The following is a 24,525-nucleotide window of genomic DNA, read 5'->3' on the forward strand; positions in this document are numbered from 1 at the left end:
GCACCACCACACGGCAGTGCCCCAAATGTACCCCCACCAAACCTTCAAAACTCCCTTCTCTGCTGCTCATGGTAGTAAAGCCACTGAGGCCAGACCCTTACCTCTGCCCCAGAACTGGGGGCAGCGGTCTGGGGACCCGTCCCTACTCTGACTCTCCTCTCTACCCCCTGCTTTATTCATGGAGGCTGAGGTCGGGGGGTGAGTTGTGTGCCTCGATAGACTAGGTTCCTCAGGGGGGCACAGGTACCCCAGGTGCTGGGACAGCTGCACAAGGCAAGGGGCCAGCTCCGGTGCAGACACCCCTGTCTGCCTCGCCCCCTTCTGTCCCTAGGCCTGGAGTAGAATGCTTTGCTCACCATTCCCACATGCCCCAGGACCTCCCTGCCCCACTGTGACACTACTTCCGGCCAATGGAACTCAAGGGTTCTGCTTCCAAGGGTCTGGCTGGGCCTGGATTATGGTTTGTGGTCCTGTCTCCAGGGAGGAGGGACTGGGAGGGTGTGGAGGGTGGCAGTTATGATGACACTGTGATATTGTGGGGCTGCGTTCCCAGCACAGATGCAGAGAGGAGTCTGCCAGGGCCTGTCCGGCTGTGGGGAGTCTGTGGAAGGAGCAGGCTACCCTCATGGGAAACGTGAGTTCTCAGGTGTGGCACTAGCCATTTCCTGCCCTCAGATGGAGCTCTCGCTGCTCTTGGCTAACCTCCCTTTTCCAGGCCTCAGTTTCCTCTTTTATATATTGAGAAACAATTGCCTGGGGCCTATCCACCTGGCAGGGGACCTTTGGGGTCAGTAGACAGAGCAAGTGCTCCAAGCCCTACAGACTGTTGGTCCCCCCCTGGTATTCAGGAGGTGCTGGGGGCCCACTGAAGGGGACCCAGCAAGGGAAGGCTGGCACACCTGGCTCCCAACCAGGAGGCCTGATGTGTGCGAGGAGAGCCAGCGTCCTCCCTCCCTGCCTGCCTGGGAGTCTCCTCTCCCCGCCCCCGACAACCTTACATACATACGCACTCTATTAGTCTCATGATGCTGCTGTAACAAATTACCACACACTTAGTGGCTTAAAACAACATGCATTCATTACCTTGTAATTCTGGAGGTCAGAAGTCCAAAGGGGGCATCACAGGGTTGAAAGGTAGGGTTGGCAGGCTGTGGCCCTTTCTGGTGGCCTGGGGAGCAATCCACTTTCTTACCTTTTCCAGCTTCTAGAGGCTGCCACATCCCTTGGCTCGTGGTCCCCTGCATCTTCGGAGCTGGTGATGGCTGGTCACATCCTAGTGGATGTAGTGTATTTACCCTCATTGGTGTGTTGTATTCCACTGCATAAAGATGGCACAGTTTGCTCATTCTGCTGCTGTGGGCATTTGGGGTCCCCACCCCCATATCTGAAGTGTGTTGTCATGAACATTTTGTTATTCATTTCCTGGGTCATATGTACAAATGTTTCCTCAGAGTATATACCTGGGAGGAGAAATGCTGGTTGTAAGGTATGGGAATATTCAAATTTATAAGACAAAACCAAATTGTTTTCCAAAGTAGAATGAGAAATAATCCTGCCAGAAATATATGAAAGCTAGACTTTTTCCAACACTTGATATTGTCAGAGTTACGTTTTATCAATCAAATGAGTGTCAATATTTCATTATGGTGGTGATTTACATTTTCCTTACTATTAAAGAGCTCTTCATGTTTGTGGAACACAGGAATTTCCTCTTCTTGAAATGCCCATGTTCTTTTGCCCACTTTTCTATCACTTTTTAATTATTGATTCGTGGGATTCTTTACATATTGATTTACTCTTTTTCAGTATTGTGTGTTTGCAAATATGTCCTCCCAGTTGTGGCTTGTTTTTTGTTTTTGTTTTTTAATTTGAAGATCTTCATTTTTAAGTGGCCAAATTTAAAAATGTTATAGTTAGGATAAAATAGCAAAGCTTTTGTGTCTTTGGTGTGATTCAGATGGAGTGATAAGAAAGGATTTCTAAATCACACTGAAATATGTATTTCATTCAAAAATTCCCATATTTTCTACCAAAAGCTTTGTTCTAGTTATTTCAACCCTTAATAATTAGGACTAGAATTTTTGTTTATGGTGTGAGACAGGAATCCAGTGTTAAAATTTTTCCCATTTACTGCTCTGTCATGCTGCTCTCTCATCAAAACTTCATTTGCATGGGTCTGTTTCTGGGCTTTACTTAGCTGTTCCTAAGTTGATATCACCTTGTCTTTAAGGAATGTAACTTTATAATAAATTTTGCCATTTAGCAAGACAAATTGTTCCTTATTATTCTTACGAATCATCTTAGGTATTCATGCTCTTTGTTCTTCCATATTAATTTTAGAATCAGCTTGACAAATTTCACAGAAAAATGCCTTTTGGATTTCTACTGGAGTTGTACAGAATCCCAGATCAATGTGGGGAAGAACTGACAACTTTTATTCATGACCATGAAATCCCTAGCCACTTATTTTCTTCCTTAACATATTTAAGTTTCATAGTTCTCTTACATACAGGTTTTGTACATATTTTTAAACCAGTTTTTATTGTAGTAAAATATATATAACATAAAATGGACCATCTTAGCCATTTAAAACATTTTAGCTTTATTGAGGTATAATTCATATATAAAATTGTAAGCTATTTAAAATGTACATTGTGGTGATTTGATATACATCATGAAAGAATTCCCCCCTCTAGTGAATTAACAGATCCTTCACCTCACATATTTATTATTTTTTTTGCAAGAACATTTAAGTACTACTCTCAGCAAATTTCAGTTGCACCATACAGTGCTGTCAACTACAGTCACCATGTTCTGCGTCCTCCGACCTTATTCATCTTACAGCTGAAACTTTGCACTATTTCCAACCTTCCCTATCCACCCCCACCAGGCTCTGGCAACCACTTTTCTACCTTTTTTTTAAAGATTCCACACATAGTGATACCATACGGTATTTGTCTGTCTCTGTCTGGCTTACTTCACTTAGCATAATGTCCTCTAGGTCCATCTGTGTTGTCACAAATGGCAGGATTTCCTTCGTTCTCATGACTGAATATTCATTCCAGTGTGTGTGTGTGTGTGTGTGTGTGTGTGTGTGAGTGTGTGTGTACACCTATCTTGGCTATCATGAATAATGCTTCAATGAATGTGGGGGTGCAGGTGTCTCTTCAAGATCCTGATTTCATTTACTTTAGATAACTACCCAGAAGTGGGATTGCTGGATCGTATGGTAGTTCTGTGTTTAATTTCTGGAAGAACTTCCATAGTGTTTCCCATAGTAGCTGCACCAGTTTCCATCCCCATCAACACTGGAGGAGGGCTCCCTTTCCTCCACATCCTCGCCAACACTTCTCTCTTGTCTTTTGGACAGCAGCCATTCTGACTGGTGTGAGGGGACACCTCACTGTGGTTTGGATTTGCATTTCCCTGATAATTAGTGATGTTGAGCATCTTTTCATGTGCCTTCGGCCATCCGCATGTCTTTGGAAAAATGTCTATTCAGTTCCTTTGCCCATTTTCTTTTAAACTGGGTTGTGTTTTTGTTTTTGCTTTTGAGCTACATGAGTTGTTTCACTTTAACCATTTTTAAGAATAAAAATGTTCAGAGGGATTAAGTACATTCACCCTGTTGTGCAGTGATCACGACCATCCATCTTCAGAACTTTTTCATCTTCTCCAACTGAAACTCTGTCCCCATTCTCTCCTCCCCCAGATCCTGGTGGCCACCATTCTACTTTCTGTCTCTATGAGTTTCTCTCCTCTGAGTGCCTCATATAAATGGAGCCATAGAACAGTTGTCCTTTTGTGATTGGCTTATTTCACTGTGCGCAAGGTCTTCAAGGTTCATGCATGTTGTTGTAGCATGTATCAGAATTTCCTTCCTTCTTAAGGCTGAATAATAGTCCATCATGTATATAGACTACATTTTGCTTACTGTTCATCCATTGATGGACACTTGGGTTGCTCCCACCTTTTGTCTATTGTGAATCATGCTGCTGTGAACATGGGTGTACAAATATCTGTTTGAGTCCCTCCTTTCATTTATTTTGGGTTTATATTCAGAAGTAAAATTGCTGGATTGAATGATAACTCTTTTTAATTTTTCAAGGAATTGCTGTACTGTTTTCCGCAGTAGCAGCACCATTTTACATTCCCACCAACAATGCACAAGGATTCCAATTTCTTCACTTCTGCACCAACACTTGCTGTTTTCTATTTTTTGAAATAATAGCCGTCCTAACTGGTGTCTTATGCATATTTTGTTAAATTTGTTCCTAGTTTATATTTCCTTAGTATTACATATAGTGTCTTTTTTCAATTTCCCTGTTTTAAAGTATCTTTTTAGCTTGAAATAATTGTACAATTATAAAAAAGTTGCAAAAACAGTGCCCAGAATTCCATTTATCCTTCACCCAGCTTCTCCTTGTGTTAAGCATCTTGTATAACCACAGTCCCTGATCTAAACCAGGAAGTCATCATAGATACAATACTATTAACTATCCTACAGAGCTTACTTGAATTTGCCAAATCATCCCACAGATGTTCTTTTCTTGGCCTGGAATCCAGTTGAGGACCCCACTCTGCATTTAGTTTTGTCTTCTTAGTCGCCTCCCATCTGGAAAAGTTCCCCCAGCTTCATCTTTCATGCTTTGATACTTTTGACAAGTACTAGCCTGTTCTTTAGTAGACTGTCTCTAAGGTTTTTTTTTTTGATGTTTTCTCATGATTATATTAACATCATGCATTTTTGGCAAGAATACCTCAGAAGTAATGGTGTGCCCCTCTTAGTGCATGATTATCAAGGGGCACATAATGTTAACATGTCCTATCACTGGTGATTTTAACTTTGATCACTTGGTAGAAGTGGTGTCTGCCAAGTTTCTTCATTGTAAAGTTATTATATTATTTGTAATTGATAAATACCTTATGGGGAGATACTTTGCAACTATGCAAATAACTGTTTCTTATGTTTTCATCCTCTCATTTCAATATCCATCAGTGATTCTTGCCTGCAACAATTATTAACTGTGGTGCTTGCCAAATGGTGACCACATTACCGTCATTCCCATAAGGTTGATGGAGAATTCTACAGGAAAGGATTCCCCTTACCTCTTGTTTATTTATTCAGTTATTTATTGACATCAGCATGGACTCAGGTATATTTATTCTATGGGTTATAATCTACCATTATATTTGTTTCATTGCTAAAATGGTCTCAGATCTAGTCAGACTCCTGTGCCCATCTTTTTGGGGCACCTTGTGACTTTCTGCCACACCAAGACATTCCACACTCTTCTTATACTTTCCCTGCCCCAGCCCTGGAATCAACCATTTCTCTGAAGAACACTGGTTCTTTTATTTAAAAACAAAGATCTGAGTACTAAGTGTGATCATTGCTACCAAGGTGTTAATGCTTCTAGGCCAACTCAGTGGACAGAGGTAGAAAATATATGTCCACACAGCCAACTGTCAAAAATCATGAGCTCACACTGACACCTTTGATTCCAGTCCAAAAGCACAGCTTCCATCCTCGTCTTCCCTGTTCTTGGTCGTGACTCCCTTCTCTAATGGAAATTGAGCTCTTATTATCCACAATAATGTAGTTGCTTGCTGGCTTAAATCCAGTATACACATAAAGCTGTTTCAGAAGAGCAAATTCATATCCTAGTGCAAAACAAATTCAGTAACTAAAGTGTTTGTACAATTCTTCTTATCTTCAGCTTGATAATATATAGTCAACCTACTGCTTTTTCAAAGTCACTTCTGTTAGCTCCTTTCAGTGGGGCTATGGTGTTTATTTGTGACATAGTTAGGTTTGCCATTTGGCTTTCCTCCTCATGTTGGTTGATTTTAATTAGTTTTTGGGGGAGGACTGTACATGAAATATCACCAAGATCCTAAGAGTGAGAATTATATGAAAAGCTATGCTCAGAGTAGTATCCCCCTATCCGTCCCACCCCATGCCATTCCCCCATTCTCTTCACCTGCTCTGGCCCCCACTCACAGGTGAGCAGTCTCACTAGTTTGTGACATATTTTTCCTGTACTTTCTTCTACCCCTTTGGTTATGTGAGGGGGTAGCTCACTCTACATACTCTCAAGCCTCATGCTTTTATCCCTTTCTATTACAGCCTGGAACTCATTCCATATCAGTTCATAGAATTCCCCCATTCTTTTTTACAGCTATGTAATATTCCTTGTGTGGATGTACAACATTTATTCAGCCACTCTCCTGGGTATGGGCATTAGCTTGTTCCTGATGTTTTGCAATACAGTCAATCTGCAGTGAATAATCTGCTGCATATGTATTTTCTTGTTGTAAGTGTAGCTTCCGGGTAAATTCCCAGAAGAGTAATTGCCAAGTCAAAAGCAAGGGGATATATAGTTTTTTCAAGTGTGTCAGTGGTCTCTAAGAAGCACTCATGGCCCTCAGAAATTGTTATACTCACAGCTAACATTTATTATAGCAGAAGGACATATTATAGCAAGGTCCTAAAGGGAAGGGGTGCACTGATGGGGTCTGGAGGACATGGGTGCCAGCTGCCAATAGAATGCTTTGCCAGTGAGATTAATACAGGGGGCCCCTTCCTCAGCAACAAACTGCCAACAGGTGCCAAGCTTTTCTGCCTAGGAACCTTCTTTGAGCCTAAGATTTCAGGGCTTTTACTACTGGGTGGCCATAGGCACATAGGCCTTTCTTGACTAACTGCAGTCCCCAGAACTTGACAACTGAATTGCCAGCTTTCAGGACAGATGGCCACCACACATCACATGCCTAGTAGACAGGCTGGCCCAGTGGAGTTCAGTGCTCCAGGCTGGCATGACATTCATTGGGCAGTAGCACAGGGCACATTCCTAAAAGCCAGCTGGGGCAGTCACGTGAGCCATCCTGTGATGATGTGCAAGATCTGAGCAGCTCAGGTGGCAGGGATAGCGCTGTCTTGCTCTTTAGGGATCGCCGAACTCTCCTTCTAAACGGTTGTACTGGTTTGCGCTTCCTTCAGCAACGGGGATGCTTTCACTGCCCCAACATGTGTTGTCATCATTTTTAACTCTTGCCAACCTGATAGGTAAGAAATGTTCTCTCAGTATTGCTGCAATTTGAGTTTCTCTAACTTCAAGTGAATTTGAATATCTTTCCACTAAATGGTATATTTTCACAAATTTAATGGCTGTGGGTATACAGACATGTAATTGACTTTTATATGCACACTACACCCAGCTACCTTGCTAAGCTCTCCTTTTTGTTTCTAATTATTTGTAGACCCTTTGGGGTTTCATTTTATTTTTCCAATCTTTTTTTTATTAAAGTATTATTGAAATACACTCTTATGAAGATTTTACATTAAACACAATGTGGTAACTACATTCACCCATATTATCTAGTCCCCCACCATACCCCATTGCAGTCACTTCCCATCAGTGTAGTAAGATGCCACAGAGTCACTATTTGCCTTCTCTGTGCTACATTGTCTTCCCCATGATCCCCCCAACACCATGTGTGCCAATCATAATATCCCTCAATCCCCTTCTCCCTCCCACCCTACCTGCCCTCGCCCACCCCTCCCCTTTGGTAACTGCTAGTCCCTTCTTGGAGTCTGTGAGTCTGCTGCTGTTTTGTTTTGTTTTTTTGGTATCATTAATCTACAATTATATGAGCAACATTATGGTTACTAGACTCCCCCCCCATCATCAAGTCCCCACCACATATCCCATTACAGTCACTGTCCATTAGCAAAGTAAGATGCTATAGAATCACTACTTGTCTTCTCTGTGTTGTACAGCCCTCCCCGTGCCCACCCCCCTACATTAGGTGTGCTAATCATAATGCCCGTTTTCCCCCCTTGTCCCTTCCTTCCCACCCATCCTCCCCAGTCCCTTTCCCTTTGGTAACTATTAGTCCATTCTTGGATTCTGTGAGTCTGCTGCTGTTTTGTTCCTTCCGTTTTGCTTCATTGTTATACTCCACAAATAAGGGAAATCATTGGGTACTTGTCCTTCTCTGCCTGACTTATTTCACTGAGCATAATAATACCCTCTAGCTCCATCCATGTTGTTGCAAATGGTAGGATTTGTTTGTTTCTTATGGCTGAACGGTATCCATTGTGTGTATGTACCACATCTTCTTTATCCATTCATCTACTGATGGACACTTGGGTTGCTTCCATATCTTGGCTATTGTAAAAGGTGCTGTGATAAACACAGGGGTGCATATGTCTTTTTGAATCTGAGAAGTTGTTTTCTTTGGGTAAATTCCTAGGAGTGGAAATCCTGGGTCAAATGGTATTTCTGTTTTTAGTTTTTTGAGGAACCTCCATATTGCTTTCCACAATGGTTGAACTAGCTTACATTCCCACCAGCAGTGTAGGAGGGTTCCCCATTCTCCAGATCCTTGCCAGCATTTGTTGTTCATAGTCTTTTCAATGCTGGCCATCCTAACTGGTGTGAGGTGATATCTCATTGTGGTTTTAATTTGCATTTTCCTGATAATTAGCAATGTAGAGCGTCTTTTCATGTGCCTGTTTGCTGTCTGAATTTCTTCTTTGGAGAATTGTCTGTTCATATCCTCTGCCTATTTTTTAATCAGATTATTTGCTTTTTGGTTGTTGAGGCATGTGAGTTCTTTATATATTTTGGATGTTAACCCTTTGTCAGATATGTCATTTGGAAATATATTCTCCAATACTGTAGGATGCCTTTTTGTTCTGTTGATGGTGTCCTTTGCTGTACAGAAGGTTTTTAGCTTGATGTAGTCCCATTTGTTCATTTTTGCTTTTGTTTCCCTTGCCCAAGGAGATGCATTCAGGAAAGTTGCTCATGTTTATATTCAGGAGATTTTTTTGCCTATGTTGTCTTCTCAGAGTTTTATGGTTTCATGACTTATACTCGGGTCTTTGATCCATTTCAAGTTTACTTTTGTGTATGGAGTTAGACAATAATCCAGTTTCATTCTCTTGCATGTAGCTGTCCAGTTTTGCCAACACCAGTTGTTGAAGAGGCTGTCATTTCCCCATTGTATGTCCATGGCTCTTTTATTGTATATTAATTGACTATATATGTTTGTGTTTATATCTGAGCTCTCTATTCTGTTCCATTGGTCTATGGGTCTGTTCTTGTGCCAGTACCAAATTATCTTCATTACTATGGCTTTGCAGTAGTGCTTAAAGTCGGGGGACATAATTCCCCCAGCTTATTCTTCCTTCTCAGGATTGCTTTGACTGATTGCTTTGATTGATTAGGGGTCTTTTGTGTTTCCATATGATTTTACAACTATTTGCTCTAGTTTGTTGAAGAATGCTATTGGTATTTTGATAGGGATTGCATTGAATCTGTAGATTGCTTTAGGCAGGATGGCCATTTTGACAATATTAATTCTTCCTATCCATGAGCACGGGATGTGTTTCCATTTATTTGTATCTTCTTTAATTTCACTCATGAGTGTCTTATTGTTTTCAGAGTATAGGTCTTTCACTTCCTTCATTAGGTTTATTCTTAGGTATCTTATTCTTTGTGATGCAGTTGTGAATGGAATTGTTTTCCCAATTTCTCTTTCTGCTACTTCATTGTTAGTGTACAGGAATGCAACAGATTTCTGTGTATTAATTTTGTATCCTGCAACTTTGCTGAATTCAGATATTAGATCTAGTAGTTTTGGAGTGGATTCTTTAGGATTTTCTATGTACAATATCATGTCATCTGCAAACAGTGACAGTGTAACTTCTTCTTTACCTGTCTGGATGCCTTTTATTTCTTTGTGTTGTCTGATTGCTGTGTCTAGGACCTACAGAACTACGTTGAATAACAGTGGAGAGAGTGGACATCCTTGTCTTGTTCCGGATCTTAAAGGAAAGGCTTTCAGCTTTTTGCTGTTAAGTGTGATGCTAGCTGTGGGTTTGTCATATATGGCCTTTATTATGTTGAGGTACTTGCCCTCTATACCCATTTTGTTGAGAGTTTTTATCATGCATGGATGTTGGATTTTGCCAAATGCTCTTCCAGCATCTATGGAGATGATCATGTAGTTTTTGTCCTTCTTTTTGTTGATGTGGTGGCTGTTGATGGATTTTTGAATATTGTACCATCCTTGCATCCCTGGAATAAATCTCTTCTTTCCAATCTTTACGCTTTTAATTTACCTTGTCTCACTGTACTGGTTAGGGCCACCAGTACAGTGTTGGACAGAGGATTCTGAGAATCTTCATCTTCCCTCTGATATTAAAGGGAATAATTCTGATGTTTCCCCCTCAGGAATTTTTTTTGGGGGGGGGTTTGGTTCTCTAGGAGATCAAAGAAGTACACATTTCTCCTAGGACATTTTAAAAATCATCAATCAGTGTTGAATTTTATCAAATGCATTTTCTGAATCTATAAACATGATCATATGGTTTTTCTCTTTTAATCTATTAAATATTACAAGTATTTATATCTTTTCTAACAGTAAAATGATTTTTGCATTCTTAAATTTAAACTAACCTGACCATGGGACATTTTTCATATTATGCAATATCAAATTTGATTTACTAATATTATATTGAGATTTTTTGCATCTAATTTTATGAATGAAACATAATGTAATTTGTCTTATAATTTTTAGTTCAGAATGATTGAAAGTTTATTTCTTTTCCAATTCCCTGAGAAATTTTGTACAAACTGGAACAATCTGTCCCCTAACAGTTTGGTAGACCTCGTATAAATAGTTTGGGTTTAGTGTTTTAGGAATTTAATTCATCTAAGTTGCAAATTAATTGACATAAAGTTAATGTTAGTATCTAATATTTTTAATTTTCCTATACCATTGTATGTATTCCTTTTTGCTTACATAAAGGACTTATTTGGACTTTCTGTCTTTTTCACTTTTTAATTGAATTTCACCAAAGGTTTGTCTAACTTATTCATCTAGTCAAAGAATCTGTTTTGGACTTCGTTGATTCTCTTAATTTTTTTTGCTTCCTATTTCTTTTATTTCTCCCTTAACTTTATTATCTCCTTCCTTTACTTACTTCAGTTTATCCTATCGCTCTTTTTTTGCTTCTTATGATGGACATTTAGCTTATTTTCAGTCTTTCTGATTTTCTATTATAAAGTAGTTGAGGCTGTAAATTTCTCACAGTCCCAGTTTTATACCATCCACAAGTTTTGATATGTTGTTTTTTTCATTATCCATCATTTATAAATATTTTTCAATTCCCAGTAGGATTTCCTCCCTGACTTCCAAGGTAGTCACAGTTTTTTTTAACTTAAAAATAAACTTTGAAAGTACATATTCCATATTCATGGATTGGAAGACTAAGTATTATTCAGATGTCAGTTCTTCCCAACTTGAGCTATAGATTCAACACAGTCTGAATCCAATGCACAGCAAGATGTTCTGCAGGTGGAGCCGTGGAACAGAAGAGAGGGCCCAGAAATAGACCCATATAAATACAGTCAGCTTCTCAAAGCAAAAAAGGTAATTAAGTGGAGAAGGGTTGCCATTCTCAACAATGGTGCCAGAACAGCTGAAGGTCCGTGTGTAAAAATATACATATATTCATCGAAACATAGATCTTACACCTTTTACAAAAATTAATTCAAAGTGGCTCAAGCCTAAATGTAAAACAAAAAAACAATAAAACTTCTGGAAGAAAACATAGGAGAAAGACTATGTGACCTTGGATTTAGCAATGAAATTTTAGAGACAACACCAAAAGCAAAATCTATGAAAGATGTTGGAGTTTATTAAAATCAAAAACTTCGACTCTGCCAAAGATGCTGTTAATAGAATAAAAAGGCAAGCCAGGGGTGTAGAAACTATTTGCAACACACAGATCTGGTAAGGCTTGTGAAATATACAGAGCAACTCAAAACTCAACAGTAAGAATGAAAACGTCCCAATTAAGAAACAGGCAAAAGATCTGAGGGGGAATTTACCGAAGAAGGTGCGCAGATGGCAACTACCACATGAATAGAGGCGCCCCTTATTTGTCACGAGGGAACTGCAATTTGAAAGAATGAAAAATACATGTGATAATACATCTATTAGAATGGCTAAAGTCCATTCAACTGAAATGCCACTTGCTGCCGAGGGTGCGGGGCAAGAACTACTTTCACTCATGGCTGGTGGGAGTGCAAAACGGTACAGCCACTTGGGAAGACAGTCTGGCAGTTTCCTACAAAGCTAAACATAGTTTCACCATATGATCCAGCATTTGCATGCCTAGGTATTTACTCAACCAATTTGAAAGCTATGTCCACACAAAAACCTGCGTGCCAATGTTTATAGCAGCTTTATTCACAATTGCCAAATTCTGGAAGCAACCAAGATGTCCTCCAGTAGGTGAGTGGATAAGTCAGCTGTGGTGTGGATACAGTAGAGTGTTATTCAGTGATTCAAAAAAAGCTGAGAAGCCAGTAAAAGATACGGATGACCTATAGGTGCAGACTGCTAAGAGAAAGATGCCAATCTGAAGAGGCTATCCACACTGTGACTCCAGCTATATAGCATTCTGGAAAAGTCAAGATACACAGTAAAAAGACCAGTGCTTTCCAGGGGTTTGAGAGGAGAGAGAAAGGTTTTAATAGGTGGAGCACAGGAGCTTTTTTAGGGCAGTGAAAAGTCTGTATTAAACTCTACCAGTGGCTACATGACCTCTATACATTTGCCAAAACCCATAGGGCTTTATGGCGCAAAGAGGGAACCTTAACATAAACAGGTCTTTTAAAAGTCATTTAGGGGATCGAGGGGTCCCAGGGTGGAATGAAGACTATTACAAATGGATGAAGACTATACAAGAATCTTAAACCAATATTTAGCTGTTAGTGACTTCTAATCTTACTGCATTTAACAGGTCTCTAGGACGACTATCCTTTGAAATTTGTTGAGACTTGCTTTATTGCATAGTACATGGTGAAGTTTTGCACATGCTCCAGGTCAGTTTGAGAAAAATGTGTATTCTCTAGTTGCTAGATGCAGAACTTTATAAATGGCCATTAGCTAAAACTAGTTAATTGTGTTATTCAAATAATCTATATCTTTGCTGTTTTTGTATATTTGACCCCTTGAAAAAGATGCACTGGACTTTTTCATTTTGACATTGGAGTTGTCAATTTCTCCAATTAATCATACCCATTACTGCTTTATATGTTTGAAGACATTAGGTTCTTATATATTTAAAATGAATATTTTTGGTGTATTGAACTATCATCTTTAGATAATGAGTCTCTATATTCCAAACGATGGTTCATCTTTGTTATTTTGTTTGGTACAGCTAAGTCAGCTTTCTTTTGATTACTGTTCACCTGATCAACAGTTTCCACCCTTTTACTCTCAGCCTTTTCACATCTTTAATGCTCTAAGTGGGCTGTCTTACAGAGTGGTCGAATGTCATCTAAATCAAAACACTTACGAGAGGGGAAATAGATGCTATGAATCACACCACCAGCACAGCAGACATTGGGTATATGTTCTGAGAAAACTGGGAAATATTGGTCAGCCCCTTTAGAAAGAGCATATTAATTTGATTTTTAAAAAATTCAATCCAACCATCTAACTAGTGATCATACACTTTTTCTCATTTCCACAATCCCAATTATTGCAATCCACATTTTCCATGTTTCTTTTTTTCAGCTCTTTCCTTGACTTCTCTGGGTGAGGGTTTTTTTGTTTTTCCCCCTCATCCACCTTTCCCACCACTGCTTCCCAGCTCCATTGGGGCAGTGAGGGCAGTGATTCTCCTTGATGCCTTATCATGCCCGTGAAACTTGGCACTCTGAGTTTCCCTCTCCTATACCCCCAACAGTAGAAAGATTTTAGGATTCTTTGTCTCTGATCATCTACCTCCTGACCTGTGTTACCGTTGTCCATCATTTTACCTTTTCTCTTTAACTCCATAATTGGACAGAATTTTTATTATTTGGTACAATCCATAAATATTTGGATTTGCTTCTGTGTTTGCTATTTTGATTGCTCCTTACTGCCTCACAGGCTGTCTCCTGAGAGGATGTTCCTCCTTACCCATTATAAATCCATTACATCAGGTCTCTTGCATGTATATGCCTTCATTTTTTATTGTAACTGTCTTTATTTTATCTTAGAAATTTTTCTGGTAAACAATTCTAAGTTGGCTGTAATTTTCTATTAACATTTGGTAGATGTTTTTCACTCTCTCCTGGTTTTCCTTGCTGCCTATCAACTTTTGCCTCTTGGCAGAAGAATGTGGTCACTGCTCATTGTCAGCAGTCTGTCCTCTCTCTTGATGTTCTTGAAGATCTTGCCTTTGTTTCTGGTGTTCTGCAGCTTATTTACAATGTTTCTCGCTGTGGCCCTTTTTCCCTTACCCTCTTGGGAAATGAAGTTTCCTGAACCTAAGAACTTGTGTTTTCCAAGTTTTAGAAAATGTATTGCTTTCATCTTTTTTTTTTTTTTGCTTTTGTCTTTTTTATGATCGCTTCTCTGTTTCTTCTACGGGACCTCTGAACAGATGCATGTTAAATCTTCTATTCTCCAAGGGTCTGCTTCTTGGTCACGTGTCAGCTGTGTATTCCTGTTAACTAATTCTTGTGTTGGATCTGCTTAGCCTTCCTTTCAGGGTTTCTATTTTGACAAATTATTCTGTTATAAACTGTTATTCAAGTTCTTATTTTTAGAAGTTCAGTGTCTTCCTCCAACTGTGTCTGCTTATTGCCAACTCTTGTAAGTTCGCCTCAGTAATTATGATGTTGATTTCCCTAAAAAGTTTGTGGAATAGCTGCCTTTGTTCTGTCTGACAGGCCCAGCCTCTGCAGTCAGATCTGCCATTTCCTGTTTCTGTTGACTCTCAGAACGGATTGCCTCCTCATGTGACTGATAGTCTTTATTTTGAGCCCTTTGCTTGATCTTAATCTGTGAGAGTCTGGCAGGCCTAACTTGGACACGTTTTCCTTCAGATGAGTCTTGCTTCTGCTGGTAGCCAAAGAGTACCCCAACCTAGGACTTCAGCCTTGCTGAGGATTTCTGCTCAAAGCAGTTTTAAGATTAGTTTCCCTTCCTTGCTGCTGTTCCAACATAATATCCTTACAACGGGTTGCCTTACTAGTGCCTCTTACCCACCTTTCCAGTTTGGCTCTATGCTGCTGTGTGTCACCTACAGCTTTAGTTCTGCACTGTACCAGGCCTGGCTCCCTACCTCTGTGGCCAGCACCTGCAGCCACTTACCTTGGCCTTGGTTTCCTGACCACGCCTGATCTAGATTTTTTGGTTTGCTTGTTTGTTTTTGAAGGATTGGTCCCTGGGGGTCTCTCCTACCTTTTGCAAGACTGGTAGTGCATCAGTATGTATGTTAAACAAAGCTTCAGTTTCGGGAAGTTATAGGAGAGAGAGCTTCTCAGAACGTAGTCATTCCTAACAGCAGAAACATAGCATTTTCTAAAACATCAAAAAACCTTAAATGCACTAAAATGAAGGATGGGACAGATTATGTTATCTAAGAAACTTCATAAGCAAAGAAGGGGCAGAGAACATAGAGGTTGGTGTCCTAACTGTTGCAAGCCAGAGAGGCCAATTTCTGATGTCTGAAAAGTGGTGTCAGTGGAGGCCGAGCTGCACCCTTTCTTTGAACAGATGGAAAGGGGAAACAACCTCAAAGCTAAGCTCAAACCCTTGCATCCTTCCAAGATCTTGAACCAAAATAAGGAGGCAAAATGCCTCCAGTCCTGATCGCTGGAGATGCTGCTACCCAGATTGCGGGCCATGGAGGCGAGCAGGATGACAAGTTCACCAACATCCTGGATGCAGTGGGAGAGTTCAGCGCGTTCCAGCAGAGGCTGGTGGCCCTCACCTTCATCCCCATTGTCCTGTCAGCCTTCTTCTTCATGTTTGCTGATGTCTTCGTGTTCACAGCCCAGAAGCCCTATTGCAACACCAGCTGGATCCTGGCTGTGGGCCCCAACTTGTCTGTGGCCTTGCAGCTGAATCTCACCCTGCCTAGGGATCCCAACAGCAGTTTCCTGACGTGCCTCATGTACTTGCCTGTGGACTGGGATCTGGATCATATCATCCAGTTTGGCCTCAACTATGCAAACTTGTGCCAAGACAGGTGGATCTACCCTGAGACCAAGAAGCAGTGACTGGTCAGTGAGATGGGTCCTGTCCTGAGTTGTCTGTAGCTCCCTATGGGCCCAGAGATGTCCCTTTACCTTGACTGAACAGGTGGGGAAACTGAGGCTCAGAGCAGAGGAGCAATTTAATTGTCCCAAGGCCACCCAGCAGGGGCAGGGCCAGGGCAAAAACTCAGGACTCCTGCTGCCCCGCCCTGGCCTTGACTGTCTTTAGTCAGAAGCTAGAGTGGATCTGGGACTGGGGGCAGGTGGCAGCTGGCAGCGTTTGCCATCTGTCCAGGGGATTGCTTCTGTAATCATGGCTCTGCCCTTCAAACTCACAGAAGACAGGGAATCAGGGGAAGAAGCAGCTTTGATCAGGTACCTCTTACGGGCCGTAGCTGTGGCCTGGGCCCTTCACAGCAGAGCTGCACAGTCCAAATCCCTAGGCAGAGACCCTGCATCTGAAGGGTCTTCAGCTATCCAGCCTTGCTGTTACCCGACCACCTGCCCCACCTTGGGCTGTGCTTCTGGCCCCTCTCTCCAGGCCTCACTCACAGAGGCAGCCAGGTGTGGGATGGGATGCAGGAGAAACACAGCAGAGGCCTGCTGCACACACTTACCTGCCCCTGTGCTGGGCCCCTCCTGCCTGAAGGCCTGCATGGTTGGTGGGGGGAGGCTTGGTCTTGGCCAGAAGGCTTACCTGGCAGAGGCCTGTGGCCAAGGTGCATGTAACCCTCAGTTTGACCTGGTGTGTGGCAAGGAACTGAATACAGAAGCTGTGCAGACCATGTTCATGGTGGGCCTCCTGATAGGGTCCCTTATCTTCGGGTTCCTAAGTGACAAGTGAGTCTCCCCAAGTTCCCACTGATCCCCAGACTTCCCTCCTCCTGTTTGTGGGCGTTCAGGGAGGAGAGTCTCAGTCTTGGGGAGGTGAGGGTATGGGAACCCTGGAGGCCCATGGATGGCTCAGAACCCGGCCCCAGGCTGGGGCACGTGGCATAGCCTCCCTGACTGCCCACAGGCTGGGCCGCTACCCCACCATCTTCCTGTCTCTGCTAGGCCTGACCATCTTCGGCTTTGGGACAGCCTTTGTCAGCAGCTTCCACCAGTAGCTTCCACTTCAGTGTGTCCCAGGCAGTGGTGGGCTACATCATCATCAGCCTGTCTCTAGGTGAGGTCAGGCCATGAGGCCTGGGGTAGGCAGTGAGCATGCCCCTGGGAGCCTGCAAGACGGGCTGTGGCCCAACTGGGGAGGTTGGGGAAAGACCTTTGCCCAGCCTGGAGTGCAGACAGCCTGGGCCTGGGCAGCCGTGCAGCCTCCCTCTCCATCTTTGCCCCTCACATTCCACTTACCCTGCGTACCCGCATGGCCTCCCCTCACCAAGCCCCTGAGAAAGAGTAGGTGCTGCGAGGCCTGTATGTGCGGTGTCTCATCTCATCACCGCACCCTTCGGAAGCACAATTCTGATGTCCCTTAGCTGAGGAGGTCTCTGGGACCTCAAGAAGTTGACCAGCCTGCTCAGGGTCACATGGCAGTTAAGCAGGCCCAAGTGACGTGAGAGTCCCAGGTGCCCACCTGACTGCTCGGCCCCACAGCAGCCCCCACCTGGTGTGCTCACGGGAGCGGGTGGGAGTCTCCACAGAGCCCTGCATCTGGGTGGCCAGGCCCTGAAGCACCAAGACCAAAGCGATTCCTGGCCCCCGTGTGTCAGGCCATGTGCCCAGAATCGGGCCTTCACCAGGATCAGGCAGGAGGCTCTGGGAGGGAGCAACCAGCTTGAGAAGGGGCAGGAGGCCACGTATGGGACTGGGAGGTCAGGCAAGGGCCAAGCACAGTGGGCCAGGCACACCACCTTGCTTTGAAGGGCTGCCTTGGGCCCTAGAACAGGCCACGAGCAGGCGGAAGAACCTTGGCCTGATCTGAACCATCCTGAGCAGGGTCAGGGCTTCTCAGTGGGCTGGGTGCAGGGGCTGCCCTGGGGATGCCGAGCTGACTGTGATTTTGTCCTCTCGGCCTCGGCACAGCCACCAAGTGGCTGGTGGGCATGCAGCGGGCCTGTGCCATCATCCTGGAGCACCGCTGCTTTGCTGTGGGGACCATGTTCCTGAGAGGGCTGACCTACAGCCTCCCACACTGGCAGCGGCTGTTTCTGGTGGGCGGGGCCCTCGTGTTCCCTCTCACCTCCTACGTCTGGTGAGCCAACTGCATAGGGCATGCCCAGAGTGGGTCTGCTGGACTGGAGACTGGGGGGTCTGCAGGGTCCCGGGGAGCGTGGCTGGCATTTTTCCTGGGACAAAGTGCATGCAGAGGAGGGGAAAGAGCACCACTCAGCCCCTCAGAGGAGACCCTCAGGGCCACATTACACAGCCAGCCAGCTAGGTGCTGAAAGGCAACTGTTGTTCAAGGATGGGGGGTGGTCAGGGCTGGAGGCAAGACAGGTGATGGGGGTGGGACTCTAGCATGTAGCTGGGAGGTAGGGTGCCATGGTTTCACCTTAAAACATTTCTTAAAAATGTTACTGCTCCAATCGGTACACATGGTTAAAAACTAAGTAGCACTGAAAGGTTTTCAATGAAAAGTAAGTTGTCCTTTTCAGCTCCCCTGCACCTGGGGCCTCGCCCAGAAGCCAGCACACCGGGGGGGATCTTGCACCATTCTTCTGGGGGTGCCTGCGTTGTTCTCCATGCTGCCAGCAGGTAGCTTATTGAATGGGGCACGTTTTCTTCAGCCACCACCTTCAGGCCCCTCCTGCTGGCTGTGCCCTGACTCTTGACAATTTCCTAGGAGGGGTCCATCTCTTTCTAGTCATTCTTAGTGTAAGAAAAAAAAATCTTGTTTTGATGATTAAGACGTCTTTTCAGACATTAAAAAATCTAGTCCAGTCCAGTTTAAAACTGATCTTACACCCAGTGCATGGTTTCTCCCTGTGGTTGGCTCGAGAGTGGCCCGAGGGGCTGAGGTCTGCTCTCAGCTTTGCTCTTCCCCCTCTGTCTCCCTCCTCTGATCTTCCAAGCTAGGCAGGAGGTGAGAAATAACAAGATGTGGGTGACAGGGCTGTTGTGATGATCCAGTCCTTGTAGGGCAGAAGTCCAAATGCCGGGGCCTCAGGGGCCTGTCTGTGGGTCCTGGGAGTGCTGGCATTTCCTAGGGCTGCAGGTGCTCTCTTTGTGGCCTCCCCAGGCCTCTACCTCTGGTAGTTCACCCCACAGCCTCTCTCTGCTGATGGCTCCTCAGCCTAGCACACGGGGTGCCTTTAAGACCGCAGGGTCCACTTGACTGAAAAACTCAGCATCCTCTGTTCCCCAACTTGCCATTGTGGGCAGCTCCCACCAACCCCCTTCCTGATCATACTGGGTGAGGGAGGGGCTTCAGGCTCCAGGTTCATGTAGACCCCCCATTCTGGAGGCACATCTGAACCCTCCCCAGCCCTGTGCCATCTGGAGCACCAGGCAAGCCCTCCTGTTTCTGAATCAGCACGTTCCAGCCTGAAATGGGAGGGCAGGCACGCCTTCTCCCAGGCAGTCCCCTTCCACCAGGCTTGAGTGGGCCAGAGAGATGAGCTAGGGGAAGGGATTCAACACCTCTCACTTCCCTGACCTGGAAAGGCTGGGGAGCTCTCGTGCATTTTGGTAAGCCCCACTCTGAATGGATAACATCCCTCTTTAGAGAATGAGGTTGTCACCAGCTTGGGGGCTTCAGTGGAAATTCCAGGGCAAAACGTTTCCATTCATTCATGCTTCTCTTCATTATGCTCTGATCTTTTTCTTCTCAATAGTGTTTGGAGCTTGTTTTATGAAAATAAAGTTGCAAAATATTCCCCAGTGTCTTGGAGGATACAAGTTTGAGGTTTCTTTTTTTCTCTCCTGCTTCCTGCATCACCTTGGTCCTCTGCGGTCATATTTTCCCTGATAATTATTTTGAACCCCTTTTTGTTTGGGAGGTTTTCTTTAATGTTTGGTGACCTTGGCCATCCCTTCATATCTAGGAGCAAGTTATTTAAGAGGCAATGGGAAGCTGTGTGAGCAGGCGCTGATTGCCTGGTGATCCTCTAGGCAGTGGATCTCTCTATGCAAGCATCGGAATCATGTGGAGGCTTGTTCAAACGGGGGAACAGCCCTGCACCAGAGCTTCTCCATCAGAAGTCTGGGGTGGGGCCTGAGAAACCTGCCTTTATAACAAGTTGCCAGGTGACGCTGATGACGTGGGTCCCCTGACCACACTTTGAGAACCACTACAACTGGGTGATCAATTGGCAGTGCCTTTTTCCTGAGGATCCCCAAGCGAGGTGGTTGCTCTTGAGGGGGCTGGGAGCTGGAGTTCCCCTCATCCCTGTGGTTACCCTCAGCCTTGCCCCTCTGTTGATGCAGCTTCACTTCCTCCTCCCTGTGCTCCAGGTGCAAACTGCACAGTGACCTGAGTCCTGTGCCTGACTGGGGGTCCAGGGTTCCCCACAGCCAGGGGGAAGGTCTGTGCTAGGAATGTGCTCAGTGCCATACATGTATCAGCTGGTTTAGTTCTGGCCCAGCCCTGGACCTGGTATGATTACCTCCAATTTCATTCCCTGTCTCAGGGAGGAAGGGGTTGCCCAAGGTCACAGAGGTCAGCTCCCACAGAGCAAGGGGAACTCCATAAGGCTCTCTTTACACAGCTATGCCACCAGTGTAATTCAAAGGCAGTGGGTGGTGATGTGGTGGGGACAGAGATGGGACAGCAGAGGCAGCTGGACCTGTGCCCCCCACCCCAACTCTCTGGGCCACTAGGAGATAGAGAGGGGACCAGATAAATCCTGACCAGGAGGATGGGCTCTAACAGAGGCTGTGGCACAGAGGACAGTGACCTCAGAGCGCTTAGGTGGGTGGCACAACCCCTGACTGAGACAGACAAGACAGATTCTGAAAGGGAAGGAGCTGTAGGGCAGAGGCAGCAAGTGTCGGGGTGACACGGAGCAGCATTGGGGGCTGCGTGTGGCTGGGGCAGGGGAAGGGCTGACTGCTGGTTGGGGGGTGGGGAGTCTCAAGGTTGATGGTCACCTTCAGGGCCTCTGACATGTGAGTCGCCCCATGCCGGAGCAGGATGGCCGCAGCAGAGGTGGGGGGGCTCTGGGGCACCTGGAATGGTGGATAAGAAAGGGGCGGACCATGCAGGATCCTTTCGGAGTCCTGAGGTGGCTGATGATGAAAGGGAAGGTGGAGGAGGCCAAGCAAGTGCTGTGCTCTACAGCTGGCATGAACAAAAAGGCAATCCCTTCAAGCTGCTGGACAAGGTAAGAGGCCTCAGCCTGGAGCAGGGCCAGGCCGGGAGCTGTGTGAGGGCCTCTTTCCTCCTCATTCCTTCAGCTGGGGCCCCGACAGAGGGTGTGCCCGGTCCACAGCTTGAGAAGAATGCTGACAGCAAAACTGAACCCTCTGAACCCTGCCAGGGGAAGGCCAGACCTTGTGGTCCTGGGGGGATGGGGAACAAGCTGGTGTCTCAGCCCTGCCTCTGGCTGGTCCTGCTTGTCCTGTAGTTGCATCTGCCTGGAAAGAAGGGGACTAAGGCCTCCGTTCTGGACTTCTATAACAACAGGCATCTCCACAAGGTGACCTTGGTGATGGGCTGCGTGTGATGAGTGTCCTGGACTGGCCAGAGGGACTGCAAACCAGGACTCTGATGAGGAGCTGGGCGGCCAGGCTGCAGGGGGAGCAAGGCCGAGGGACATCCAGAGACACGCCCTTGTGCGGAGAGAGGGGCCTTCCCTGCCCCTTTCCAGTCTGTCAGATCTGAGCTAAATATGAGCAGGTGCAGCAAAAAAGGTCCTCCAGTGGCTACCATGGGCCCTGCTCCTCATCCGTAGCCTCTGGTAGGGAAATGCCTGTTACAGGTACCGTCACTAGGAGAAAGTCCCCTGCCTGCTGAACATTGAGTGACCCTGGACTAAACTCCTAGGAACAGTGTTCGCATGGGGTGGTGCCCTACACCCTGTGGGCTCAGAACTTGAGGAGGAAGTGGGCAAGGTGGGGAGCTGGCAATATTTTCAAGATTTTAAAGAGCCCTAAGACAATGAATGTGTCCCACGTCACAGGGCTGGACAGTGGCAGGGCTGAGTAAGTGGGCATTAAGATGTTGGTGTTCACACAACCAGAAGGGCTAACGCCCAGCATCCCCCCCACTGCTGGGGTTGGCAGGGGGTCCTGCAGTCAGGGCCTGCCTCCAGTGGATCTCTCCCTCTCTCTGGGGGTAAGAAATGTGTGTGTCTTGACTGGGACCCTTCTTCTTCCAGATGTTGGCAGTGTTGACTGGTGAAAACAGAATGGGGAAACAAACCCATTATTAAATTTCTATTGCTTGAGTTGTAGCACTCCAAAATCTCATGACTATAGACTATCTATGTTAAAAGAACATATGGGATGTGAACAGATCCCAGAAATGGGCTGCTTTAATTTGTCTGATGGTTCAAGTACAGTTGGACAATATCCATCATATCATAGATAAATTTTCACAAATGCCTACGGTGCCTAAATGGTTTTCTTGGCTTCACTGGAGATGGATGGTAATTATAGATTTGCTTTGTTTATGTCACCATATTCCTATTATGTTAATATGTGTGTGCAAATTAGTTAGTAGTTTAAAACCTATACATACTTAAGGTACTCTACAAGAAGATATGTCAAAGAAATAATCAATCCTCCCATGTTTCCTTCCATATGCTACATCTATAGCTTTTCTTCTTCCTTCCTAATTACAACCCTTAAATAGAATTCGTGCCTCATATCGAATTTACCAAGTATCATAATTCCTCCAGGTGGTAAAGATACCTCGAGACAAGTGCTGGGCATAGAAGCCACAGGGCATAAATCTGCAAAGAAGTAAAAAGCTAACCTTTTCAAACAATATGGCTTCTCTCTCACTTACCAACTTTACATTTCCCTGTATGGCCCCAGAAGATGACTGGTTAGCCAGAGACGGGTAAGATTCCTCAAGGGAGGAACAACCTAAGACAGGCACAGTCGCAGGGGGGCCATCAGGTGAGAATTTGGGGATCAACAGAGGTGAGGCTCAGAACCTCACCCCCCCTGCTTTGAGATAAATCTTCTGCATCTGTGGATGTTTTGCTGCCCTTGTCTAGCCTGGATTAATACTTAGTCCATAGGCACAGACCTGATCATCTGATCATCTACATTTGCCCTGTTACAGCACTAAACTATGTTTTCTACCTTTATCTTGCATCTACCTACCACTTCAGCATTTTATTAAAAATAAAAATAATAATAATAATAGAGGGAGAAATGTGGGATCAACATATAAATCAAGTACAAAAATCAAACGAATATTCATATTTGACCTGATTGTTTATAGGTCATAATGCGTGATCAAAACCGAAAGTTTCTGTGATGACTGCCCTTGTACTGTTCACCATGTAAGAATTTATTCACTATGTAAGAATTCGTTCACCATGTAAGAACTTGTTCGTTATGCTTCAGAAGATTGGAGACTGATGAGAATTAGGCTTGAGATGGATTAATGATTGTACATTGAGCATTGACCCCCCTATACTGAATTTTATTGTTGTTAACAACCATTTGATCAATAAATATAAGAGATGCTCTCTCAAAAAAAAAAAATTTCTATTGCTTGGTGGTTTTTAAAAAAGTGTTTTTAAACTGAGTCAAGCAGAAAATGTTTAAAATTCTCAAATGTATGAGAGAAACTAGGAAAAAAAAACCTAATAGAGAAAACTAGGTCTCCAGTTTCATCCCAGAGCCAGGAAAGGCTGGGGCCAGAGAGGGGCTGGGGCCAGTGGAGAAGGCCGGTACCTGCCCACCGTGCCTGAGGACAGGTATTTTCCCCCAGGTAGTTTCTTCCTTCTTCAGTGCTCACGTCTGGATGCCCAAAGTCGGGCATCCTGGAACGTCTAGCCTCTCAGGGCCCAGGACCAGAGCCCCCTGGCTCTGTATGCCTTACAAAGGGTAAAAGGGGAGGTAGGGCCCCTGAGTAGGAGTCCCACCCACAGGATGCAGACCTGGCTCCGAGTGGACGCCTGAGGAGCACGTGGTGGGGCAGGGGAGCTGCCTCTGGGCCAGGGTGTGAGGCAGAGGTGTGGGGCCGAGTCCAGCGTGGTAGGCGGTGGCCTGGGTGGCCGCAGGGCCCTGCTAGGACCTCCTGCCTGCTGACCAGCCCTCCCACTGCAGATGCACTAACTCCCAGCCTGGCTGAGCCTCTGACAGATGGACCCTCCTCTGACTGGTGGCCACGTCTGCTGACTAGCTGACCAGGTGGTAGGGTGGGACTGTTCAGATGCCTTTGGAAAGGGACAAAGGGAGAGTTGACGGGTGGGCCTCCCTCACCCTCCCTGAGACTCAGGTGGCTGCATTGTCTGGCCACAGAGTCGAAATCCCTACTCGTCTTAATGGTCATATTCAGGGAGTTCTGCATGGCCACTGTGGTCACCGTGTTCATCTACACTGCCAAGCTCCTCCCCACCGTCCTCAG

At 45.0% G+C, this 24,525-nt stretch overlaps 1 protein-coding gene across 1 annotated transcript; it reads left to right on the forward strand.

Annotated features, from left to right (window-relative positions):
• Positions 1-13,107: 13,107 nt before the first annotated feature.
• Positions 13,108-22,793, forward strand: SLC22A14 (solute carrier family 22 member 14). Its single transcript, XM_017657098.3, is given in 9 exon segments — positions 13,108-15,712; positions 15,715-16,103; positions 16,795-16,898; positions 17,077-17,163; positions 17,165-17,226; positions 18,081-18,250; positions 21,102-21,319; positions 21,428-21,494; positions 21,563-22,793. Coding segments are annotated over 9 exon segments (1,332 nt in total). The 5' UTR covers positions 13,108-15,576; the 3' UTR covers positions 21,662-22,793.
• The last annotated feature ends 1,732 nt before the right edge of the window (positions 22,794-24,525 follow it).

Source organism: Manis javanica, chromosome 15 (assembly GCF_040802235.1).
Source record: "Manis javanica isolate MJ-LG chromosome 15, MJ_LKY, whole genome shotgun sequence".
Classification (NCBI taxonomy): domain Eukaryota; kingdom Metazoa; phylum Chordata; class Mammalia; order Pholidota; family Manidae; genus Manis; species Manis javanica.